General features: G+C 50.5%; 9 protein-coding genes across 9 annotated transcripts; 6 read left to right on the top strand and 3 right to left on the bottom strand.

The window, feature by feature from the left end:
* Nucleotides 1–982: 982 nt before the first annotated feature.
* PENARI_c018G10886 (uncharacterized protein) lies at nucleotides 983–2,325 on the top strand (the record flags this gene model as incomplete). Its single annotated transcript, XM_022634660.1, has 5 exons — nucleotides 983–1,144; nucleotides 1,196–1,303; nucleotides 1,357–1,748; nucleotides 1,803–1,867; nucleotides 1,919–2,325. 5 exons carry the CDS (start codon nucleotides 983–985, stop codon nucleotides 2,323–2,325), a joined length of 1,134 nt encoding a protein of 377 aa, XP_022485587.1.
* A 714-nt stretch (nucleotides 2,326–3,039) lies between these two features.
* On the top strand, nucleotides 3,040–5,060 carry PENARI_c018G05368 (T6SS phospholipase effector Tle1-like catalytic domain-containing protein; the record flags this gene model as incomplete). The annotated part of the gene is made up of 2 exons (XM_022634564.1): nucleotides 3,040–3,778; nucleotides 3,835–5,060. 2 exons carry the CDS (start codon nucleotides 3,040–3,042, stop codon nucleotides 5,058–5,060), a joined length of 1,965 nt encoding a protein of 654 aa, XP_022485605.1.
* A 655-nt stretch (nucleotides 5,061–5,715) lies between these two features.
* PENARI_c018G03949 (IQ calmodulin-binding motif protein) lies at nucleotides 5,716–7,912 on the top strand (the record flags this gene model as incomplete). The annotated part of the gene is made up of 6 exons (XM_022634527.1): nucleotides 5,716–5,970; nucleotides 6,023–6,328; nucleotides 6,395–6,908; nucleotides 6,963–7,094; nucleotides 7,148–7,540; nucleotides 7,638–7,912. 6 exons carry the CDS (start codon nucleotides 5,716–5,718, stop codon nucleotides 7,910–7,912), a joined length of 1,875 nt encoding a protein of 624 aa, XP_022485486.1.
* Nucleotides 7,913–8,240: 328 nt separating this feature from the next.
* Nucleotides 8,241–9,824, top strand: PENARI_c018G10944 (putative 2-methylcitrate dehydratase (PrpD); the record flags this gene model as incomplete). The annotated part of the gene is made up of 2 exons (XM_022634663.1): nucleotides 8,241–8,571; nucleotides 8,689–9,824. The coding sequence occupies 2 exons, from the start codon at nucleotides 8,241–8,243 to the stop codon at nucleotides 9,822–9,824; spliced, it is 1,467 nt and encodes a 488-aa protein (XP_022485673.1).
* Nucleotides 9,825–9,896: 72 nt separating this feature from the next.
* Nucleotides 9,897–11,316, bottom strand: PENARI_c018G09851 (alpha-ketoacid dehydrogenase kinase family protein; the record flags this gene model as incomplete). The annotated part of the gene is made up of 2 exons (XM_022634642.1): nucleotides 9,897–11,070; nucleotides 11,126–11,316. The coding sequence occupies 2 exons, from the start codon at nucleotides 11,314–11,316 to the stop codon at nucleotides 9,897–9,899; spliced, it is 1,365 nt and encodes a 454-aa protein (XP_022485591.1).
* Nucleotides 11,317–11,789: 473 nt separating this feature from the next.
* On the bottom strand, nucleotides 11,790–12,198 carry PENARI_c018G11634 (uncharacterized protein; the record flags this gene model as incomplete). Its single annotated transcript, XM_022634673.1, has 4 exons — nucleotides 11,790–11,877; nucleotides 11,954–12,022; nucleotides 12,079–12,119; nucleotides 12,184–12,198. 4 exons carry the CDS (start codon nucleotides 12,196–12,198, stop codon nucleotides 11,790–11,792), a joined length of 213 nt encoding a protein of 70 aa, XP_022485540.1.
* Nucleotides 12,199–12,663: 465 nt separating this feature from the next.
* Nucleotides 12,664–13,641, bottom strand: PENARI_c018G04676 (urea carboxylase-associated family protein; the record flags this gene model as incomplete). The annotated part of the gene is made up of 2 exons (XM_022634548.1): nucleotides 12,664–12,860; nucleotides 12,909–13,641. 2 exons carry the CDS (start codon nucleotides 13,639–13,641, stop codon nucleotides 12,664–12,666), a joined length of 930 nt encoding a protein of 309 aa, XP_022485637.1.
* A 515-nt stretch (nucleotides 13,642–14,156) lies between these two features.
* Nucleotides 14,157–17,863, top strand: PENARI_c018G01817 (GTPase BMS1; the record flags this gene model as incomplete). The annotated part of the gene is made up of 3 exons (XM_022634494.1): nucleotides 14,157–14,214; nucleotides 14,289–14,359; nucleotides 14,414–17,863. The coding sequence occupies 3 exons, from the start codon at nucleotides 14,157–14,159 to the stop codon at nucleotides 17,861–17,863; spliced, it is 3,579 nt and encodes a 1,192-aa protein (XP_022485676.1).
* A 557-nt stretch (nucleotides 17,864–18,420) lies between these two features.
* On the top strand, nucleotides 18,421–18,902 carry PENARI_c018G06398 (uncharacterized protein; the record flags this gene model as incomplete). The annotated part of the gene is made up of 3 exons (XM_022634581.1): nucleotides 18,421–18,551; nucleotides 18,614–18,717; nucleotides 18,778–18,902. 3 exons carry the CDS (start codon nucleotides 18,421–18,423, stop codon nucleotides 18,900–18,902), a joined length of 360 nt encoding a protein of 119 aa, XP_022485523.1.
* Nucleotides 18,903–19,465: the final 563 nt, after the last annotated feature.

Genomic DNA, 19,465 nt, shown 5'->3' with positions numbered 1-19,465 from the left:
TACAATAGGGGTCATAAGTAAATGTACAGCGCCATGAAGTATTGGACAGTTTCTACACGGAAGCCTTAAGCGAGTATACCGTTTCATACATTATTTTCGCCGTCCTTCGCCTCTTCTTTTTTACCTCTTTTTATCTATCTTCAAGTGCCTCGGTTGTTGTTTAGAAATGGTATTGTATGAGGTGGGGATGTGAAAGGACGTATGGTCTATCTCAGTTTGACAAACGTCCCGAACGCCCTCGGCCCGGCTGTCTTCTTATTTTGTCGCATTTTCCTGCCCTTTCCCAAGAGAATGAGATGGGGTTTCAAATAAAAACGAACACTGTTTCGTATCCAAGAAAGACAATGCCTTTGTTATGGACCCTCCCATCTTCTAGAAAATTCCTTATCTACCCGGAACCCAACAAACTTGGAAGATCTCAATAAAAAATGAAGCCACCATGCATGTCACAATAGCAAACCGTGTACAATTCAAGGTCAGAATGCTATACAATGCCAATAAAATCCGAACTAGAACGCAATTTAAAAAGGCCACGCGATCTCGGCACGAGTCACCCCAACCCGATCGCTAGTTCACTAGATCGCGAACCCACAATTATAATTGGACCTTGACACGCCCAGACCAATCCTTCGGGACTAGTACCTGACACTGGCGCACGGCTTTTGGTCTCATTTAAGGCTAGAAGCGCTGCAGGTATCCCTGATATCGCCTCAATCATTGCCATGTGCGTGGCACAGATCCTTCGCTCCGGGGTTATTCGAGGAGTTGGGCCTTTTGAAACGCTATATGAAGCCTTCGGTCCCTTGAGGTCCCTTCCATCCGGGGGATGTTGAAATCTTTATTTTTGACAGTTTCCCGCTGATTCCTCTCGTTTGAACACGGTACTCATTGTTCAGTACCTGAAAGATGCTATTTGAGCGGTATCAGTGAGTTGTTAGCTTACGAAGGTTCATTCGAGTCATTACCTATCCACATCGCCAAAATGGGTCCTGCGATGCCCCTTGTCGATCGGAGTCTGGCGATCTTCCTCGTGTCGATTATCATAATGTCGATTTCCGTTATAGCGGTTTCATTGAGGAGTTTCGTTCGCCTAAGCATCGTTCGTGCTTTTGGTTGGGATGATGGTTTGATGGTAGCAGCGCTGGTCAGTTACTTGTTACCCTGGTATGAAAATTGTTTGTTGACTTTGTAGCAGGCGCTGTTTATCATGTTGAACACCTGTTGCATTCTTGGATCAATGAACGGGGTTGGCCACCCCTACGAAGACTTTACAAGCACTGTTGTCTTCAAGAAAGCACTGGTGGTAAGGTGTTCCTATGAGTATACTTTCACGGCTTGCTAATTCCTTTTGAATAGTGGTGGTGGCTTGGTCAAATGATCTACATCTGGGCAGGCTCAGTCGCCAAAATATCCATTGCACTTGGCCTCCTTCGCTTGACGATCAAAAAATCTCATCGCCTGATCCTTTGGGGCCTAATTGGTACTGTTATTGCCATTGGACTCTTGTTCTGGCTCTTTTTACTATTCAACTGCCAACCAATTGGCTACTTCTGGCAACAAGTGGATCCAGGAAGTGAAGGGAGCTGTCTGCCCTTGTCTACTCTGCTGGGCATTACCTATTTTTACAGCTCTGTGACTATATTGTGTGATTTGACTCTCGGCATTTTACCCGCTTTCCTGGTATGGAACCTGCAAATGAACCACAGGACAAAGCTGGCCGTGGGAGGAATTCTCAGTTTGGCTGCGCTGTATGTGATGTTGACCCATACTTCATGTGGAAGAAAGTTGCTAACATTCACCAGCGCAAGTGTGGCAGTAATCATCCGAATCCCCTTTTTACAATCCTACGCCGATGCAGACTTCCTATGTACGCTGCCTACCCACCACCTGTACCCCTACACAACTAAAAAATATCTAGACTCAACCTTCCAAATCGCCATTTGGTCCGTCATCGAGACTGGCCTCGGAATCACAGCAGGCAGCCTCATCACCCTCCGCCCTCTCTTCCGCTGGCTCCTGGACGGAACTATGGCCTACGGTCGAAATACCCCCGGCCCAATCAAGAGCTCACGCAAATACCAACTGTCCAGTATAAAGCTGGACAGCTCGAAAGGGGCCCGGGACCCCAGCTACTGGAGGCCTGACCTCGATCCCGACGATAACAAAAGTATCATTATTACTATTTCATCGCCGCGGAGACAGCAATTTAACCTCACCAATAGCAGTGAGGAGGCTTTGTATCCTGAGCTTGGCTTGACGCTCTCCAGAAACCATGTTACTATCCAGAAGACCTTTGAACAGGTCGTTACAGAGCTACCGAAATAGAACTTCCTGTGTAACCACGACATCTACACAGTTAACCAGGATAGTCGAAATTGAGTTGTATACTAGGAAAAAGTGTTGACCATGTGAGCAACTCAAGGTTGTTTCCCAATCAGGCTAGCTTCCCCGGATTTCGCCTGTCCCAGCTCTGGAGTCACAAAAAGTCCACCTGTCGTTCTAGTTGTTAGTCCTCTACTAGTTCTTATCTAAGAGTACCATGCCAAAGCCAACGGCCTTCCCGAGAACCCCAAGCCTCGCTCTCGCTTATTTCTGCAGAATCAATACGGGATCAACCTCGTGGGGGGTGGACGCCTGAGGAAAACCAACGACGATAGCCGGCCATGATTGGACGCTAACTGGCCTACTGCTGAAATCGGCTTGCCTGATTTACGCACTGCCACTATCCCCTCAGCAGCTGAAGATGCAAGTGAAAATGGGGGCAAGCTGAATGGCCCGCTTTGGGCTTAGACTGCCGAATGTGGCGTTGATGTTCGTGCACGGTGCGCAGGCTAGAATGTGATAGCTTCGTTTGAACTGTGAGTAAAGGTGATAATTTAGAGCGAGGTTCGTGGTTAGCTCTATTGTTTGCTTTTTTGAGGGGTGTGGACGTGTTGGGGAGGGATTTTTTTAAATAGAGGCTGTGTTCGCGCTGTTCGCTGGGCAGAGACCTTCTCAACAATCCTGTATATATTTTCGCTTCTTTCGTTGCTCGCAATCATGTCGCTATGTCGCGAGCCCCATGAGAATATCAAGACAACCCCCGTTCGCAAACGTATCATCATCTGCTGTGATGGGACATGGCAGTCCTCCGTATCGGGCAAGAAGAACGTCCCGTCAAATGTCACTCGCCTCTGCCGCGCTCTGAACGGGTTTGGAATCGATGAGAATGGTGAACAGTGGCAACAGATCGTGTGGTACGACTCCGGAGTCGGCACTACTTCCCTTGCCATTGGTAAGAAGATTGAAGGAGCCATCGGCCAAGGATTCGAAGGCAACGTCATCGAAGCATATAACTTCTGCGTGATGAACTATTCTCCCGGCGACCAGATTATGTGCTTTGGTTTCTCGAGAGGCGCGTACACGGCTCGTACTATTGCCGGGTTGATTTCCGATATTGGTATTTGCAGCAAGCAGGATCTCAACCGTTTCCCAGATCTCTGGGAGGCTTACAAGAACCGACCGCAAAGGGGAGAACGGTTCTATTACAGTGATCGCTGGTTTGAGTGGATGGAGGGTAAGGCTGATGAGCACCAGGGCGCTAAAGGCGAGGACTTTGTTTTTGCAGAGCGCGCTAAGGGTGACTGGGCTCAGCCGGGCTCTCGGATTGTGGAGGTTGTGGGTGTTTATGACACTGTTGGTTCCATTGGCTTGCCTGCAGTGCTTGGTGTTAAATTGCCGTCGAATTGGTTGTGGTGGGCGGATCAGACTGGATGGCAGAATGTTACACTTTCAGCAAGTAAGACCCCTCTTCTTTGGTCATCGATTGTTGAGATACTGACTATAGCTTCTTAGATGTCAAACATGCTTTCCAGGCTTTGGCCCTCGATGAGCACCGCGAGGCCTTTTCACCCACGCTATGGTATCTCCCGAGATTCGGCGAAGCTAAGGCGAGCGATATCGAAGCACAGAAGATAGTGATCGAAGAAAAAGCCGAAGAATGGGACAAGCTGTTGCAAGCTGCAATCGACCTCAAGTCGAGTGGAAAGGCTACTGACAAGGAAGTCAACGATGCTGCCATCGAGCTCAACAAAGTGGCAAAAGCCTTGAACCAGGCGAGTCGCGAGCTTTTGCGGATGGAAGACGATGTAAACCACCAGCTCAACCCTCGTACGTTAAAACAGGTGTGGTTCCCCGGCTACCACATTCACATCGGTGGCGGCTCGAACTCAACCCTGAAGGAAGAAGGTGACATGGAAGAGATGTCCAACATCACCTTCTCATGGATGCTGGACCAGATCAAACCCTTCCTGTTCTTGAACGAGGAATACCTATACATTGAAAGAGGCGACAGAGATCGCCACATCTCGACCATCCCCGAGGACCCTCTGGAAAATGAGTCTTGGGGATCATGGCTTGGACGCAATGCCGCAGCAACAGCCTCTGCAATCCGTCACCCCTTCACAGCAGCCGTCAAGCCCGTCCAGAAATTCCGCAAATACGGCTGGGGAACCGGTAACCTGGAAGATAGCTTCACACTTTTATACTACCTCAACGGATCTTTGCGACGCACTCCCGGAAACGACGTTCTGGACAGCAACAACCAGCCACTCGGTGATACCTGCGAGTTCATCCATCCGGTGGTTGGATACAGGGTGAAGACGAAGGGCTACAAACCCATTGGTGGTGCGCATTACTTCCGCTATCAGACAACGTACAAGGACGCGAAGGATCATGATAAGGAGAAGCCGTGCTTTGAGTACGAGATCGGTAATGCAAGCAGGCCATTGCGGGAGTGGCAACTGGGTGGACCTGATTCTTATGAGAGGCTGGCTATTGCTGGCGAGAAGGCTTACGAGTATGTCGCCGAATTGGATGAGGCGTTGGGGATCAAAAAGACCCCCGGGTTCTGTGGGGGTGATGTTCAGCAGGAAGGATTTACCCAGGGTGGATTTCAACCAGCTCCATTCTCTCAAGGAGGATTTAAGCAGAATGGTTTCCAATCGGCCGGCTTTGAAAGCAAACGCTTCCAAATGACTTCGGAGGAAATCTTGATTGAGGAAACGGCGACTCGAGGGTGATTGGGGTGTATGGACAATATTGCCAAATGTCCGGATGGCCCCCGTATATGACTATTTCACAATTTAATGTTTATATCAATTGCTTCTGACCTTGGGGACTCGGGAGGGCCAAACATCGAATTGACATAGCAACGAGGTAAGACGGAAGACGGACTCTCTTGTGTGCCGAAGGAGCATACAGGTGCTTTCCACCCTTGGAAAACTTGCCCTTAGTATGGCATAGAGAAGTACCGAGGAAGCCTCAGAGAATGGCCTAAAAATAGGCCAGAAGCCGGCTCACACATGGCTATGTGTGCCACTGAACCCTGTTTCTCGCGAAAACAAGCATTGTGGAGTGCATTTGGCTGGATAGGTGACGTCGAACGGTAGCCCTATGACCCCTATGACCCCACAGGGCTGAAATTCTCCTATGAAGTGGACATATTTAGGCATCACAATTCTCAGTCTCCATTCTGAGCTAGTCCAGTTGCTCCAGTTGCTCCATTGCATTTCTTGAAAGCTAAGATCTACGTCATCGCTGAGGGGAATATATCCATGGAACTTAACTAGATCTGAGATGTCCGTACCTCGGCCTGTACCTGTTCCTTTTCTTCTGCTTTTTGTTATTTTTGCTCTTTCTGTTTTCTTCCTCTTGACACGCAGATATCAATATACTATGATCCCACGCAAGGTCTACGAGCTGTGTCACCAACCGGAGACCGTCACCTCGGAGTTAGCGCGCGACCCGTCACAATGTCCGACAAAGCTCTTCGACAAACTCTTCGAAGGTCACCATCTATCATCTCTACACAATCATGGGTCAGATTCAAGCTCAGAATCAGTATCGGAATATGAAAAGCTAGACGACTTACAAAAAGCTCGCGCATGTGGGAATTTTGGATCTGCCGAACCGAGCAATCTCTTCTTACAGGTAATTTTCTTGGATCATTCCACTAAGTAAAATCTAACTCAATCCCCTACAGATCTACCATGATGCCTTATGTTCCTTGGAAAAGAACCCCACGTCGGGGGTTGTCTCTCCCCAACTGATGGGAAGTACCGGCGTTGTACCACTAACCATTGTCGCCCCATTACCTGATCTCTGTCGCCATTTAGCGAATTGCATTGCACGCGCCGAACATGAAGTCTTCTTAGGGACTAATTTTTGGGTTTACTCGAATGCGTCGACTTTAGTGACGAATGCTATTCGGGAACTTTCTAAGCAGGCAGGTGAACGAGGTCGGAAGGTCGTTATGAAGATGGTCTATGATCGTGGTGATCCTCGTCAGGTGTCTCCCCTATAATCTGGTTCCTATAATGAACGTACTTGTGAGACAGGGCTGATATATCAGCAGGCATGGGAAAACCGACTCAGCGTCCATGAGGACCAGTACACCGGCGGGAAAGTGAAACTCCCCCCAGCGAGCGAGATCCCCAATGTTGATCTTCAGGTTATCAACTTCCATCGGCCGATCTTTGGAACATTCCATGCGAAGTTCACTGTCATCGATCGGCGCATGGCGCTGCTGCAGAGCAGTAACATCCAGGACAACGACAATGTCGAGATGCTGGCTCATATCGAGGGTCCCATCGTGGATAGTTTTTATGATGCTGCTTTGCTGTCTTGGGGAAAGGTTCTGGAGCCTGCACTTCCCCTTTTGAATTCTCCTGCTGCGGATGCTCCTATTCCATGCTATGAGGAGGAGAGTAGTGGTGCTTCTGCTGAGAGTCGTGCTCAGGTTCTTCCTCAGCATACTGTCAAGTCCGAGCATTATGATCTTGATCTCGAGCATGAGGCCGAAAGAGTGAATGATAGCGTTGTCCCGCGTGGAGAAGAGAAGCCAACGCAGGCCGTTAGCCGCCATCTCAGTATGACCCCGATGCCCAGCTGATAGTTTATGACCATCTCTGACATTAAACCAGATACAACAATCCAACCTGACACGACAGGCGACGCACCAGACACCGACCAAGACCCCATCTTCACACCATACAGAGTCCTCCCCCACCACGAACCTGTACCAATGGCCCTCGTAAACAGAGAGCCATTCGGATGTAAGAATCCCTCCCAGTCCCCCTCAAGTCCAGCCTCGCCTAACACTTCGAAGCCCCAAACCACAGCAATTCCCAAACCCCCCAAAACTCAGCCTGGATCTCGGCAATCAACCACGCAACCAACTCAATCATAATCCAAACTCCAAACATGAACGCTGAACCCCTCCTCGAACCCCTCCTGAACGCAGTCCGCCGCGGCGTTATTGTCACCTGCTATCTCTGTCTAGGCTACAACGACGCAGGCGAGCTCCTCCCTTTCCAGAATGGGACAAACGAGATGATAGCGAATAGGCTTTACAACACCCTCCAGTCTGATGAGGAGAAGGCGAAACTAAGAGTTTTCTATTATGTTGCCAAGGATCAGACGATGCCTATTCATAACAGTTTTAAAAAGAGGAGTTGCCATATTAAGTTGATGGTTGTTGATGAGCAGGTTGCTATTCAGGGTGGGTTATTCCATTCCATTTCCAATACCTTGATATATGATAGGTATGTATTGCGACTTGGATTGTTATCGCTAACACTATTTCTCTCTTCTACCAGGCAACGGAAACCTCGATACACAGTCCTTCTTCCACAGCCAGGAAATCAACGTTCTTATCGATTCATCGGTTGTTTGTCGTGCTTGGCTGGAACTTATTGGTCGCAATCAGAATACTGCTAAGTATGGTGCTGCTAGTGCTAGGGATGGATGCTGGCATCATCCTGAGACTGGTGAGATTCCGCCTGGTTCTATGGGGACTGATCCAGGGAGGTTTAGTTGGGCGAAGGGGTTTGTTGGTGCTGTACAGCGTGTGAGGGGTGTCGGTGGATTTTGAAACGGCTTTAGCATGTTGCTTATTTGCTCATTTTCACTGGATATATATTTCGGCATGATTGGCTATCTTGCTGGGTAATATAGGGCTGTTAACAGCAAATCAACAATTCAAGATCATTGAATAAAGTTGCCCAATACAGCAAGTAAAGACAAATCTAGACTCCATAATTTGAGGTAGCACATCGTCCCAATCCATTCAAGAGACATTACATGTACAACCGGATCATTCCAGATATGCACCGAAGTCCTCCAGAGCTCTACTAGATGAAGAATCACCAATTCACCACCATTACACCCCCATACCTAAATCTTACCTCCTGGAGCCCAAAATGCCAAACCCCTACGACAAACCAATAATGGACATAGTGGACTACGTCTACAAGCACACCCTCGACGAAACCGACGAGAAGATATGGAGCAGCGCGCGAACAGCCCTCCTAGACGCAATGGCCTGCGCAATCTCGACAGCAGCAACAAGCTCCGAATGCATTCGACTCCTCGGTCCCGTTGTTGAAGGGACGACTGTACCGGATGGGTTTCGCGTGCCTGGGACGGCGTTCATGGTTGATCCTGTTACTGGGGCTTTTGGGATGGGGGTTTTGATTCGGTACTTGGATTTTAATGATGCGCTGGGGGGTGTTGAGTGGGGACATCCTTCTGGTATGTTGTTTACAGTGACGATTATGATTATATTGTTATTTCATGATTTGGAGGGTTCGGAAAAATGTGGGATTGGATTTGGGATGTATGATGCAGGGCTAATATTGTGAATTGTAGATAATCTCGCTGCTATCCTTCCAGTTATGGATTGGTTGGCTTGTTCCTCTGCTTCTGGGCGGAGGGTCCATAAAGGTCCGCCGTTGACGATGCAGACGCTTTTGATTGCACTTGTCAAGGCGTATGAGGTACAGGGGTGTTATCAGATGCAGAACGCTTTCAATGCCTATGGGATTGACCATGTGGTTCTCGTTAAATTGGCATCCGCTGCCGTTGTTTCTTGGTTGCTTGGGTTGAGTGAGGAGCAAGCCATGGCGACCATTTCGCATGTCTGGATGGACGGTCATCCGAACCGGGTGTACCGGGCGGGTGCTAATACTATCCCGAGAAAAGGGTGGGCGGCGGCTGATGCGGCGAGGAGAGCTGTGCAGTTGGCTCTTCTTGTTGAACAGGGCCAGCCTGGGTCACCCGGGGCTTTGAGTGCGAAGCCGTGGGGCTTCTGGGAGCGGACGTTCGGTGAGGCAGGGTTTAAGTTCCCGCGGCCATTTGGGTCTTGGGCGGTGCAGAATGTGCTATTCAAGACTATGCCCGTAGAAGGGCACGCGGTCTCGGCTGTGGAGGCCTCCATATTGCACGCTCGGCTGTTTCGACAAAAGGGGCTGTCCGATCCTCTTGGGCAGATCAAACGGATTGATCTTAGAACAACTGCGGCTGCGTATTTGATTGTGAACAAGCAAGGTACGCTGCACAATGCCGCTGACCGTGACCATTGCATTCAGTATGTTGTCGCCTTGGCTCTCTTGAAGGAAGGCCCACCAGAGGCTGCAGACTACTTAGACAAGAGCCCTTGGGCCACCAGTGAGGAGTTAAGATCCTTGCGAGAGAGAATCATGGTGCGCCCTGACTCCAAGCTCACACAGGATTATTTCGATCTTGATAAGAAGAGCATCGGCGCAGGAATGACGGTCCATCTGGTAGATGGCTCCTCCATGCCTGAAATCTTGATTGAATACCCCGTGGGACACGCACGGCATCCTCGAACACCGGCAGCGGCACAGAACAAGTTTTTCCGGAACATGGGTCAGATGTTCTTAGCAGGGGAGATCGGTCGCATATTGGGGGCGGTTCAAAAGCCAGGTCTGCCAGTCTCAGACTTTGTGGATCTGTTTGTTCCGACGGGAAAGGCGAGACTGTAGATGACCAGACAGACTTGGAGCCATGAATGTGTGATGGCGCAAGCCGACAGTATCGATGATTATCTCAATACCTTAATCGATTCTGCCGACTCCTTGTAATGTCAAATAGACATCAGTGCCCCATCCCCAAAGACTCTGCACGGCGATACTACCACCGAAGTATTCAGCGTAAGCTCGGCTCAAGGGCAATCCATAACCAAGACCCGCAATACTGCTGAGATGGCCACTGCTGGCAGAGATAGTATTCAAAGCATCCATGCCACCATTATCCGAGGATTGGAAATCCATATCCGAGAATGTCGTAAAACTATACGACCAGATATGAGGCAGAACCTCAGGCGGAATACCGCCACCGCGATCACGGATGCGAATTGTGATGCTCTGAGACGATGGGGTCCAGTTCCCAATCGTCTCATTCGAGCTCCCTCCGTCACTTTCCACATCAAGCTCAAAGCCGACATCGGTATCACCCTGAACGGGACGCTCATTTCCAGGGACATCTGGCGCAGCAGCGATCGTCACTTCGATCGGTTCACGCTCGTTCCCGTTTTCGATAGTAGCCCGAAATGCGTTCTTCAATAATTCTGTAATGATGTACTCGACGTGCACAGGTACGTGAGCGAACGAAGCCTCAGGCTGGCCTCCAATCTTCAAGGTCGGTCGCACGCCATACTTCAGCTCGCAAATTTCTCCAACAAAGTCTTCACACAGTCGGATGATACTTGCTGGCTGCAACGCCGTGTCAATGACTCCGATGTAGTTGGACGGGATCTTGCTCTGCTGTTTTGGACCATCTGCTGTTTCAGAGGGCGTATCGCTCAGAGGCTGAGAAGCATAATGAAGAGCCAGATGTTGCTCGGCAATCAACCGCGTGCCGATACGAGCTCGCAGATGCGTGTCCAGAAAGCGTGTGACGTCGGCTGGGCTGACGTATTTCCTGCACTCTAGGAAACCACGTGCGAGGACTGGGATTGTGTTTGTGTGTGTCTGTACAAGATCTGCAAGCACATCTCCAAACTGATTCTCCTCTTCGAGGGTTGTGATTCGGCGTTGCTGATATGGTATGAGGGTCGACAGCGAGTGGACGTAATTATGATAGATTTTAGAGACATGGGGATTTGAGACGACAATGTATGGCAGGTTTCGCAGGGCTTGAATCCGAGAAGCCAGGCGGGCGGGCAGTAGTGAGAGGGTGAAGTTGGCCGAAGCTAAAAGTGCGTCTTTGGATAGTGGTGGACGCCCGTGTCTGAATTGAGTAGAATTAGCACTTGGCTCTTTCAATTTGAATGTAAGCAACTCACTTGAGTAAGTCTGCCAGTGTCAAAGCCCGGCGAGGACTGGCAGCCAGTTGCGCAACGTTGTCTTTGGCAACATCGAACGGATGACCAGCCCAATTTTGACCCTGTGATGTGGACGATTGGCGTACGAGGAGTCGCGTAGCCGGCAAAGCCCGACGACCAGGCCTAGACAACATGGCTATTGGTGTTGCCATTGCGATGTGTGGTTGAGAGGAGAGAGGTGGGAGATAACGAGTGAGGCGGTGACGGCAGATCTGCGGGTATCGTCGGTCCAACATCTGTAACTTGCGCCAGATCGGCACAATATTGGTGATCGAAGAAGATGCTTGCAGCTCTCGGTATGAGTGATACACGGCCGCACTCTTATGTCCTACAGTTGTACTCTACATGCTCATAATTCATGAAACTGGTTCCATATCCATGGGTGCCTGTACCTCGCATTCGGAAGCTGGCTAATCATAAGTGCCTGGCATCGCGGAGGAAAGCAGGTCGTGTATTGGTATCATATCATCTCGCTGAAGGAAAAATAAAAAAAAAGAATAAAAAGAACCCTGGGTATCCAGCTCTCGCATTTCCGTTCGGTCCATCAGTGGTCGTAGGGCAGATCGTCTCCGGTGCAATGCAAGCTCTTTAGCCCGGGAAGAGCTTGTCGCAATCAAAAGGAGGACTAGTTGGTGCTGACCACGCCATCCTGCTCGACGTGGATGTGCTCGTTCGACTCAAGGGTCTGAACCTGGTCATCGGGGAACGCGACACTGTAGCTCCAGTCAGCATCCTAGTCCGCGGGAACAATTCGCAGTCCAGGCGAGATAACAAAGCCGCAGTACTCACGTGAACCCTTTGATCAGGCTGTATTCATGCTGGATGACACCGCCCTTCTCCTGAGCGGTCTCCTTGGCCCTTCAAAGGAAGCGGATTAGTAGTGTAGTGTCAGAGAGAGGAGCAATGCGACATACTTTTGAAGTTCCTCGGCGGGAGCGTCGGCCTTGAGGGTGATCTACAAGTTTCAAGATTGTCAGTATGGAGCTTGTCTGAAGCTTCCAAGAAAGATCGAGACTCACGTTGAAAACAGGCATGTTGAGTGATGTGATAGATATGACGGGAAGTGTGAAAGAGAGAAGTGGGGAGGGGAAAGGTGATGTTTTATAGGAGAGGGGCGGGGATTGCCATTTGAGGAACCTCTGGGACTACACAGGCAACTACTGTACCCTACCCATCTTCTTTTTCTTACATCTTCCATCTTACATCTTACATCTTACACCCTACACCCTACACCCTACACCCTACACCTACACCCAATCTTACCCTGGCTGCCTGGAGCCCCAAAATCCCGAGGGATGTCAGTCTGACATGGCTGTGGCATCGGTGGCTGAAACAGGAACTCAACAGCAGGCTGTCACATTGATCCCCTGCAAGGGGGTAAGGGGGCTACAGATTTGTACGTTGATGTGACGGCAATGACATCTCCCGATGACGAACGCGGGGCAGTCACGTGCGCTGCAAGCCATACTTGCATTTGTTCCATAACTGTTATTTTATATTCATACTCCAACATATCCATCTACTTCACGAGCTGGCATCTTCATGCCATGCATACCCTGGTATTTGGGGCACTCTGGGGACTTCCACCCATCTAGGACCTTATCATCAGCCAATTGGTACACCTCCACACCCAGCGGGCGACAAGTGGCTCCCATATCACCCTCCTTATCATCCCACCCCCAGTTGGAAAGATCACCTGAGGCAAATTAGCAGTGCAAACATTGTAGGATGGGCAGTTACATACCACCAGGGCATGCAGACAGCGCACATAGAACATCTACCTCCGCAAAGAACTCAAAGTATTCGCCCGCCTTTGCAGGGGATGTTTCCATGAAGTACTTTCCCTCCTCATCCAGCCCCGTCACCTGAAACACATTCAAGACATCATGGACATCCAACTCAGTCAGCCCATAGGGAGCCACAGACCGGGTCAGGTTTGAGTGGCAGTGGAAGTCAAAGGTCTCCCCACCCATAAGCAAGTTGACGTAGGGATCACAGCGAGTACCCATCAAGTCATGCACCCGCCCTCCAAACTGCGTAGTCCCGAATACAACCTCTGGCTTTCGCTTTCCATCTGGCCCAAGCACGTTATGCAGCTGCCCGCCGCCCAGCGAGTCACCAGTGATCGTCACGAGGGGCCGCAGATATGGCAGGTTCGACCACAACCGGTCGCCCACTGAGACATGGGAGGCATGGATTTGGCGGGTACGCGCCGCCCACATCCGTTCTCGGGGGTTGTTCGCGTTCCAGATGTTCAAGTCGCCTACCTGAGGTCCCTTCGGTGTGGTCAGGCGGCAGATGGACCCGGCGGGAACAACCCACGCTTGACCGGAACAGGGTCTGATAGTGAATGATTCCTTCGGAATACGCGCAGAAGGAGTAGAGGCAGTTTCGGAGATTGAGCGGTAAAGCTGTGAGGTCGCATGCACGCCTGAATCGGGGGGTGCTGTGTAAGCTGGGGGCGGTCTGCGAGACATTATGCACTTGTTTGTGGGGTGTAGAGGCGGGGTGTTGTACGAGGATTGAGACACGAAAGGTTCGCGCGATCTTAAGGCGATATGCTGCACATTTATACGAAAGCGGGGGTTCGCGAAATACTATAGTCCCCGCAAATAGCTAGCCGAGAGGGGAAACTATAGCCATAGATAGGAAATGCTCCGGTTAGACAAGAACCATTTAGTCAGGAGAATGGCTAAAGCCTATGCTTGTGGGGAAAGGCGTTCAGCGTCGGCCCGATGCTTATCTTAGCTTATCACCGGCCCGGGGACGATAACACTAGTCCCTTCTTAGATGAATGTATGCCTAAGGCTAAAATATGGCGCTAACCACATCTGGATACTTTTCACCGCGCCGGGATCCAAGTATTTCCGCTCCGACAAAATAATTTTGGGCCAAGCAGTCGACAGGCTCAATCTACCTCGACTGCTCTTGCCTTCAATTTTCTCTGATATTAGAGAGGAGCCGTGAGGTCTTGCGCCTCACTATTGACAGCATGGAGCAACAGTCGAACAGGTCGCATCGGCCTGCAAAGGAGAAGAAGAAATATGAAGGTACGAGATCACTCCGATATGAGACTGCGAACTTCCAAATCGACCCTTTGCTAATTGATACTTACTTTGTATAGGTGCCAATCCAAAGGCCTTTGTCACATCCAGGCCCGGAAAGCTCAACAAGCAGGCGGCGCGATCGCACGACGTACGTACAAGAAATTTTCTTCGTCAATCGAAGCTAACCTGACTTCTCTTCTAGGTCAAGGAAAAGAGACTCCATGTCCCCCTTGTGGATCGCATGCCCGAGGAGGCGCCTCCCACTATCGTCGCGATCGTTGGACCCCCGGGAGTTGGCAAGACCACGCTTCTCAAATCTCTAATCCGTCGCTACACCAAGCAAACCCTCAGCTCGCCGCAAGGCCCGTTGACCGTTGTTACGACCAAGCGCAAGCGTCTCACTTTCCTCGAATGCCCGTCCGACTCTCTCGCAGCCGCCATCGATGTCTCGAAGATTGCAGACATTGTGCTGCTCATGATTGACGGAAACTTTGGATTCGAGATGGAGACTATGGAGTTCTTGAACGCCTTGTCAACCGCCGGTATGCCAGGCAACGTCTTCGGTATCCTTACTCATCTTGATCAGTTCAAGAAGCAGAGCACCCTGAAGGACGCAAAGAAGCGCCTCAAGCACCGTTTCTGGAGCGAGCTCTACTCCGGCGCCAAGCTGTTCTACTTATCTGGAGTTATCAACGGCCGTTACCCCGATCGTGAAGTGCACAATCTGTCCCGGTTCTTGTCGGTCATGAAGAACCCTCGTCCGCTCGTCTGGCGCAACTCCCACCCTTACTCCCTCGCCGATCGCTTCTTGGATATCACCCCACCTACTCAGATTGAGGAGAACCCGAAGTGTGACCGCACAGTTGCTCTCTACGGTTACCTTCGTGGTACCAATTTCCCAGCGCATGGTGCTCGAGTCCATGTACCCGGTGTTGGTGATTTGACTGTCGCTGGCATTGAGGGCTTGCCTGATCCATGCCCAACCCCCTTTATGGACCAGCAGATTGCTAAGGCGACAGGAAAGTCAAAAGCCCGCAAGCTGGGTGAGAAGTCAAAGCTGCTTTTCGCTCCGATGTCCGATGTTGGTGGAGTCTTGGTTGACAAAGATGCCGTCTACATCGATGTCAAGACCAATACTTTTGACCGTGATTCGGATGAAGACTCAGAAGACGAGGACCGCCGCGGTCTTGGTGAGCAGCTTGTTGTGAACCTCCAGGGTGAGCGCAAGATGCTTGGTGAGGGTGATCAGGGTGTCCGTCTGTTCCGTGGTGGCGAGGCTATCGCTCAGGCGGATGATGATGAGACAGGTCGGAAGGGTCAACGCCGCGCGCGCATTGCCGAAACCGAACAAGATGATCAAGAACTCGACGAAGGTGATGTTTCCGAGAGCGAGGAAGGTCAAGATTTCGACGAGGACATGAGCGATGATGATGATGAAGGCGAACTCGACATGTCAGCACCGGATGACTTTGAGGCTCGCTTCAAGGCCAAGCAAAACGGAAAGACCGGAAAGGCTGGCGAAGAGGAAGATTTGGCATTTGCTGACAGTGATTCCGATCTTGGCTCCATCTCTTCCGTCGAAGACCAGGAACTCGAGAGCGGCGATGAAGATGAAGACGAGGAGGACGAAAATGAGGAGGATGAAGACGACGAAGAGGATGAGGAGGGCAATGTGCGATGGAAGGACAACATGCTTGCCAATGCCAAAGCTCTTCACGGAAAACGCCCCCCATTCCGAGTCACTGACCTGTCGAGAATGATGTACGACACTTCAATTACCCCGGTCGATGTCGTAAAGACGTGGCGTGGTGAGGACTCTGACGACGAGGAAGAGGAAGATGGAACCGCCGACGACGAGGGTGATGAATTCTTCAAGAAGACAAACAATGAGAAGAAAGACCAAGCCGACTTCCGTGCCGTCCCCGAGTACGACTACGACGAGCTGGAGCGCAAGTGGCGGGATGAGGAATTGCTTGAATCTATCAGATCTCGCTTCGTCACTGGTAAGCTGGGCGGAGGCGGCTCAGATGATGAGGACATGGACGACGATCTCGACGAGGATGACGAGGATGAGGGTGATGGTGACTACGAGGACTTGGAATCTGGCGAAGTCTTTAACGGCATCAAGGATGACGATGACGAAGACGACGAAGATGATGAAGAGAAGGGCGACGATGAGCCCAATGAGCCAGAGGATCTTGAAGCCGAACGTGAGCGAAATGCCAAGAAGAAGGAAGAGCTCAAGCTTCGCTTTGAAGAAGAAGATCGGGAAGGATTTGGAAACGCGAAGGACGGGACGCGTGATGGCCTAGAAGGCGAGTTTGGCGAAGACGACTGGTATGATTTGCAGAAGGCGAAGATGCAAAAGCAGACTGATATCAACCGTGCCGAATTCGAGAACCTCGACCCTGCCTCGCGCGCTCGTGCTGAAGGTTACAAGGCCGGTACATACGCTCGGATCGTCCTCGAGAACGTCCCCTACGAGTTCGTCTCCAAGTTCAACCCTCGCTTCCCTGTCATCGTTGGTGGTCTCTCTCCCACTGAGGATCGCTTCGGCTACGTGCGGATTCGTATCAAGAGACACCGTTGGCACAAGAAGATCCTCAAGAGCAACGACCCGTTGATCTTCTCGCTTGGTTGGCGACGCTTCCAGACCATGCCTATCTACTGTACCACGGACAGTCGGACAAGAAACCGTATGCTCAAGTACACCCCTGAGCATATGCATTGTTTCGCTACCTTCTACGGCCCTCTTGTCGCGCCCAACACTGGTTTCTGTTGCGTGAACTCGTTCTCGAACAAAAACCCCGGTTTCCGTATTGCTGCGACCGGTGTTGTTGAGAGTGTCGATGAGCACACCGAGATTGTCAAGAAGCTCAAGCTCACTGGTCACCCTTACAAGATCTTCAAGAACACCGCTTTCATCAAGGACATGTTCAACTCTTCCCTCGAAATTGCCAAGTTCGAGGGTGCATCCATCAAGACAGTCTCTGGTATTCGCGGTCAGATCAAGCGTGCCCTTGCCAAGCCTGAGGGTTGCTTCCGTGCTACCTTCGAGGACAAGATCTTGATGAGTGATATTGTCTTCCTGCGTGCCTGGTACCCCATCAAGCCTCACCGCTTCTACAACCCCGTGACCAACCTGCTCGACCAGGTTGAGGGTCAGAAGGGCGACAATGGATGGCAGGGTATGCGTTTGACCGGTGAGGTCCGCCACGCCCAGGGAATTCCCACACCCCAACTCAAGGACTCTGCCTATCGCCCCGTCGAGCGTCAAGCCCGTCACTTCAACCCCCTCCGCGTGCCCAAGCAGCTGGCCGCCGAGCTGCCCTTCAAGTCTCAGATCACCAAGATGAAGCCCCGCAAGGACCAGACATACATGCAGAAGCGAGCCGTTGTCCTGGGAGGCGAGGAGAAGAAGGCCCGCGATCTCATGCAGAAGCTCACCACCATGCGCAATGAGAAGCAAGCCAAGCGTTCTGCCAAGCAGGAAGAGCGCCGCAAGGTCTACCGTGCTAAGGTGGCTGAAGGCCTGGAGAAGAAGGCTGAGCGTGAGAAGAGAGAGCGCAATGATTACTGGCGCAAGGAGGGCAAGAAGCGTAAGAACACCGATGAAGAGGGTGGTGGTGGCCGCGGCAAGAAGCGTAAGTGATCTATTCGTTTTGGACATGATTGTTCTACATGGGTCTTTCTTTGCATAAATGGCGTTTGGACCCAAAATTACCTATGTACCTACATATATTGAATGTTATCATAACTACTCCTGCATCTGCCTCTAGCCCTCGGTTCTCTCCCCGGCTTCGCTCTGCCCCTATATCTGGCCACATAGTAAACACGGTTTCAATAGCGCACTACAAAGTGAAAGCACCAAGCACCCTAGGTTCGAATTGTACTCCTGCGTCTAGCAGGGGAAGATCTGTGGTCTAATATCAGGGCTGGAGCGCCCCTCCCATGGATACCACATCTACCAACCCTAGCTCGGCCAATATCAAACATCTATACAACCTCACTTTTTCCTCACTCTTTCCTCATAGCAGACTTAGTTTTGACTCACGTAGACCTATATTAACTTGACTCGTTGCCCTCGTTCTGCTTTCCTATCTCTCCATCCTACACATCTTTCATCAACTTCTGTCTCATTTTCTAGCAAGTTTCATCAAACCTTCTTTATATACACACACTTAGCAATCAACCAATCATCTCATCAACATGGCTCCCATCGACCTGTCTGTCCGCTCTCATCCGGACTATTACGACAATCCAGAGAAGGAGGAATTCCTAGGTTGGTATATTTTCGGCTGGGCTATGGTTGGCCTTGCTGCTATCATTCTGGCACTCATGTAAGTACCTTTCCTATCTACCCAGGGATTCAAAGAGAGTTAAAGTACTAACTAGCTTACAGATGGGCTAAGCGCAAGGACAAGCTTATGCCCAAGCTCCAACAGTGCAAGGAGGATTTGGGGGAAAAGATGACGTGGAAATCGTCGACGGCCTCCAAGGTCATTGGTAAGACTTATACCCCATGTCATTCTTTTGGAGAGTTTCTTATGCTGACTCTGTCTCCAGCGAAGCCGAAGTCGGCTCATGTGGCTAATCACCACGTTCAGGAGATTGCTGAGGTCGATCGCATCACCGCTGATCTGTCCCCGGAGTATCTCAAGAAGACCACTGCCGTTATGGGGTGTCTCTAGGGGATACTCGGTAGATGGTGGGGTTCAGGACTCAGTCTGTGTATAGACTGGGCCCGGGGACTTTTATACTCTTTTCTTTTGTCTTTTTTTTTTTCTGTTGTCCGTTTTGGTTTCTATATGCTCACTTGTTCTCTTCACGGTGACTTTGATTTGGTTTTCTAACATTTGTTTCTGAGTTTGAATGCATGTTGCATTAGTTTCCGTCGTCATTTTCGTCATTGGCGTTGAGTCATTGCTTTGAAGTTTATTTCCATGACTAACATATGTCTTTTCTGTTTGCAAGCTCCAAATGTATAACTTTTTCTGTCTTCGATCTTGTTGCCCTTGTAGACTTGTAGCTATAGTAGATGTGGATACAGTCGAGGTATAGACAACCGTGAATATCTCCGTAGCCTAAACCCCTCACACCCATTCTCAATTGCAAATGCCTATTAGCTCTCTAAAGATACAGTTGAAGCCTCTTTTCCAACACTTCCTCGTCACCAAATGCACTCAATGTAGTCTAGTCGCATCGACAAGCCACCACGTGACCGCGCCTCGCACGCGTCGCCGCAGATGGAAAG

Source organism: Penicillium arizonense (genome assembly GCF_001773325.1).
Source record: "Penicillium arizonense strain CBS 141311 chromosome Unknown PENARI_contig018, whole genome shotgun sequence".
Taxonomy (NCBI): Eukaryota; Fungi; Ascomycota; class Eurotiomycetes; order Eurotiales; family Aspergillaceae; genus Penicillium; species Penicillium arizonense.
This window is presented reverse-complemented; position numbering and strand designations above follow the sequence as displayed.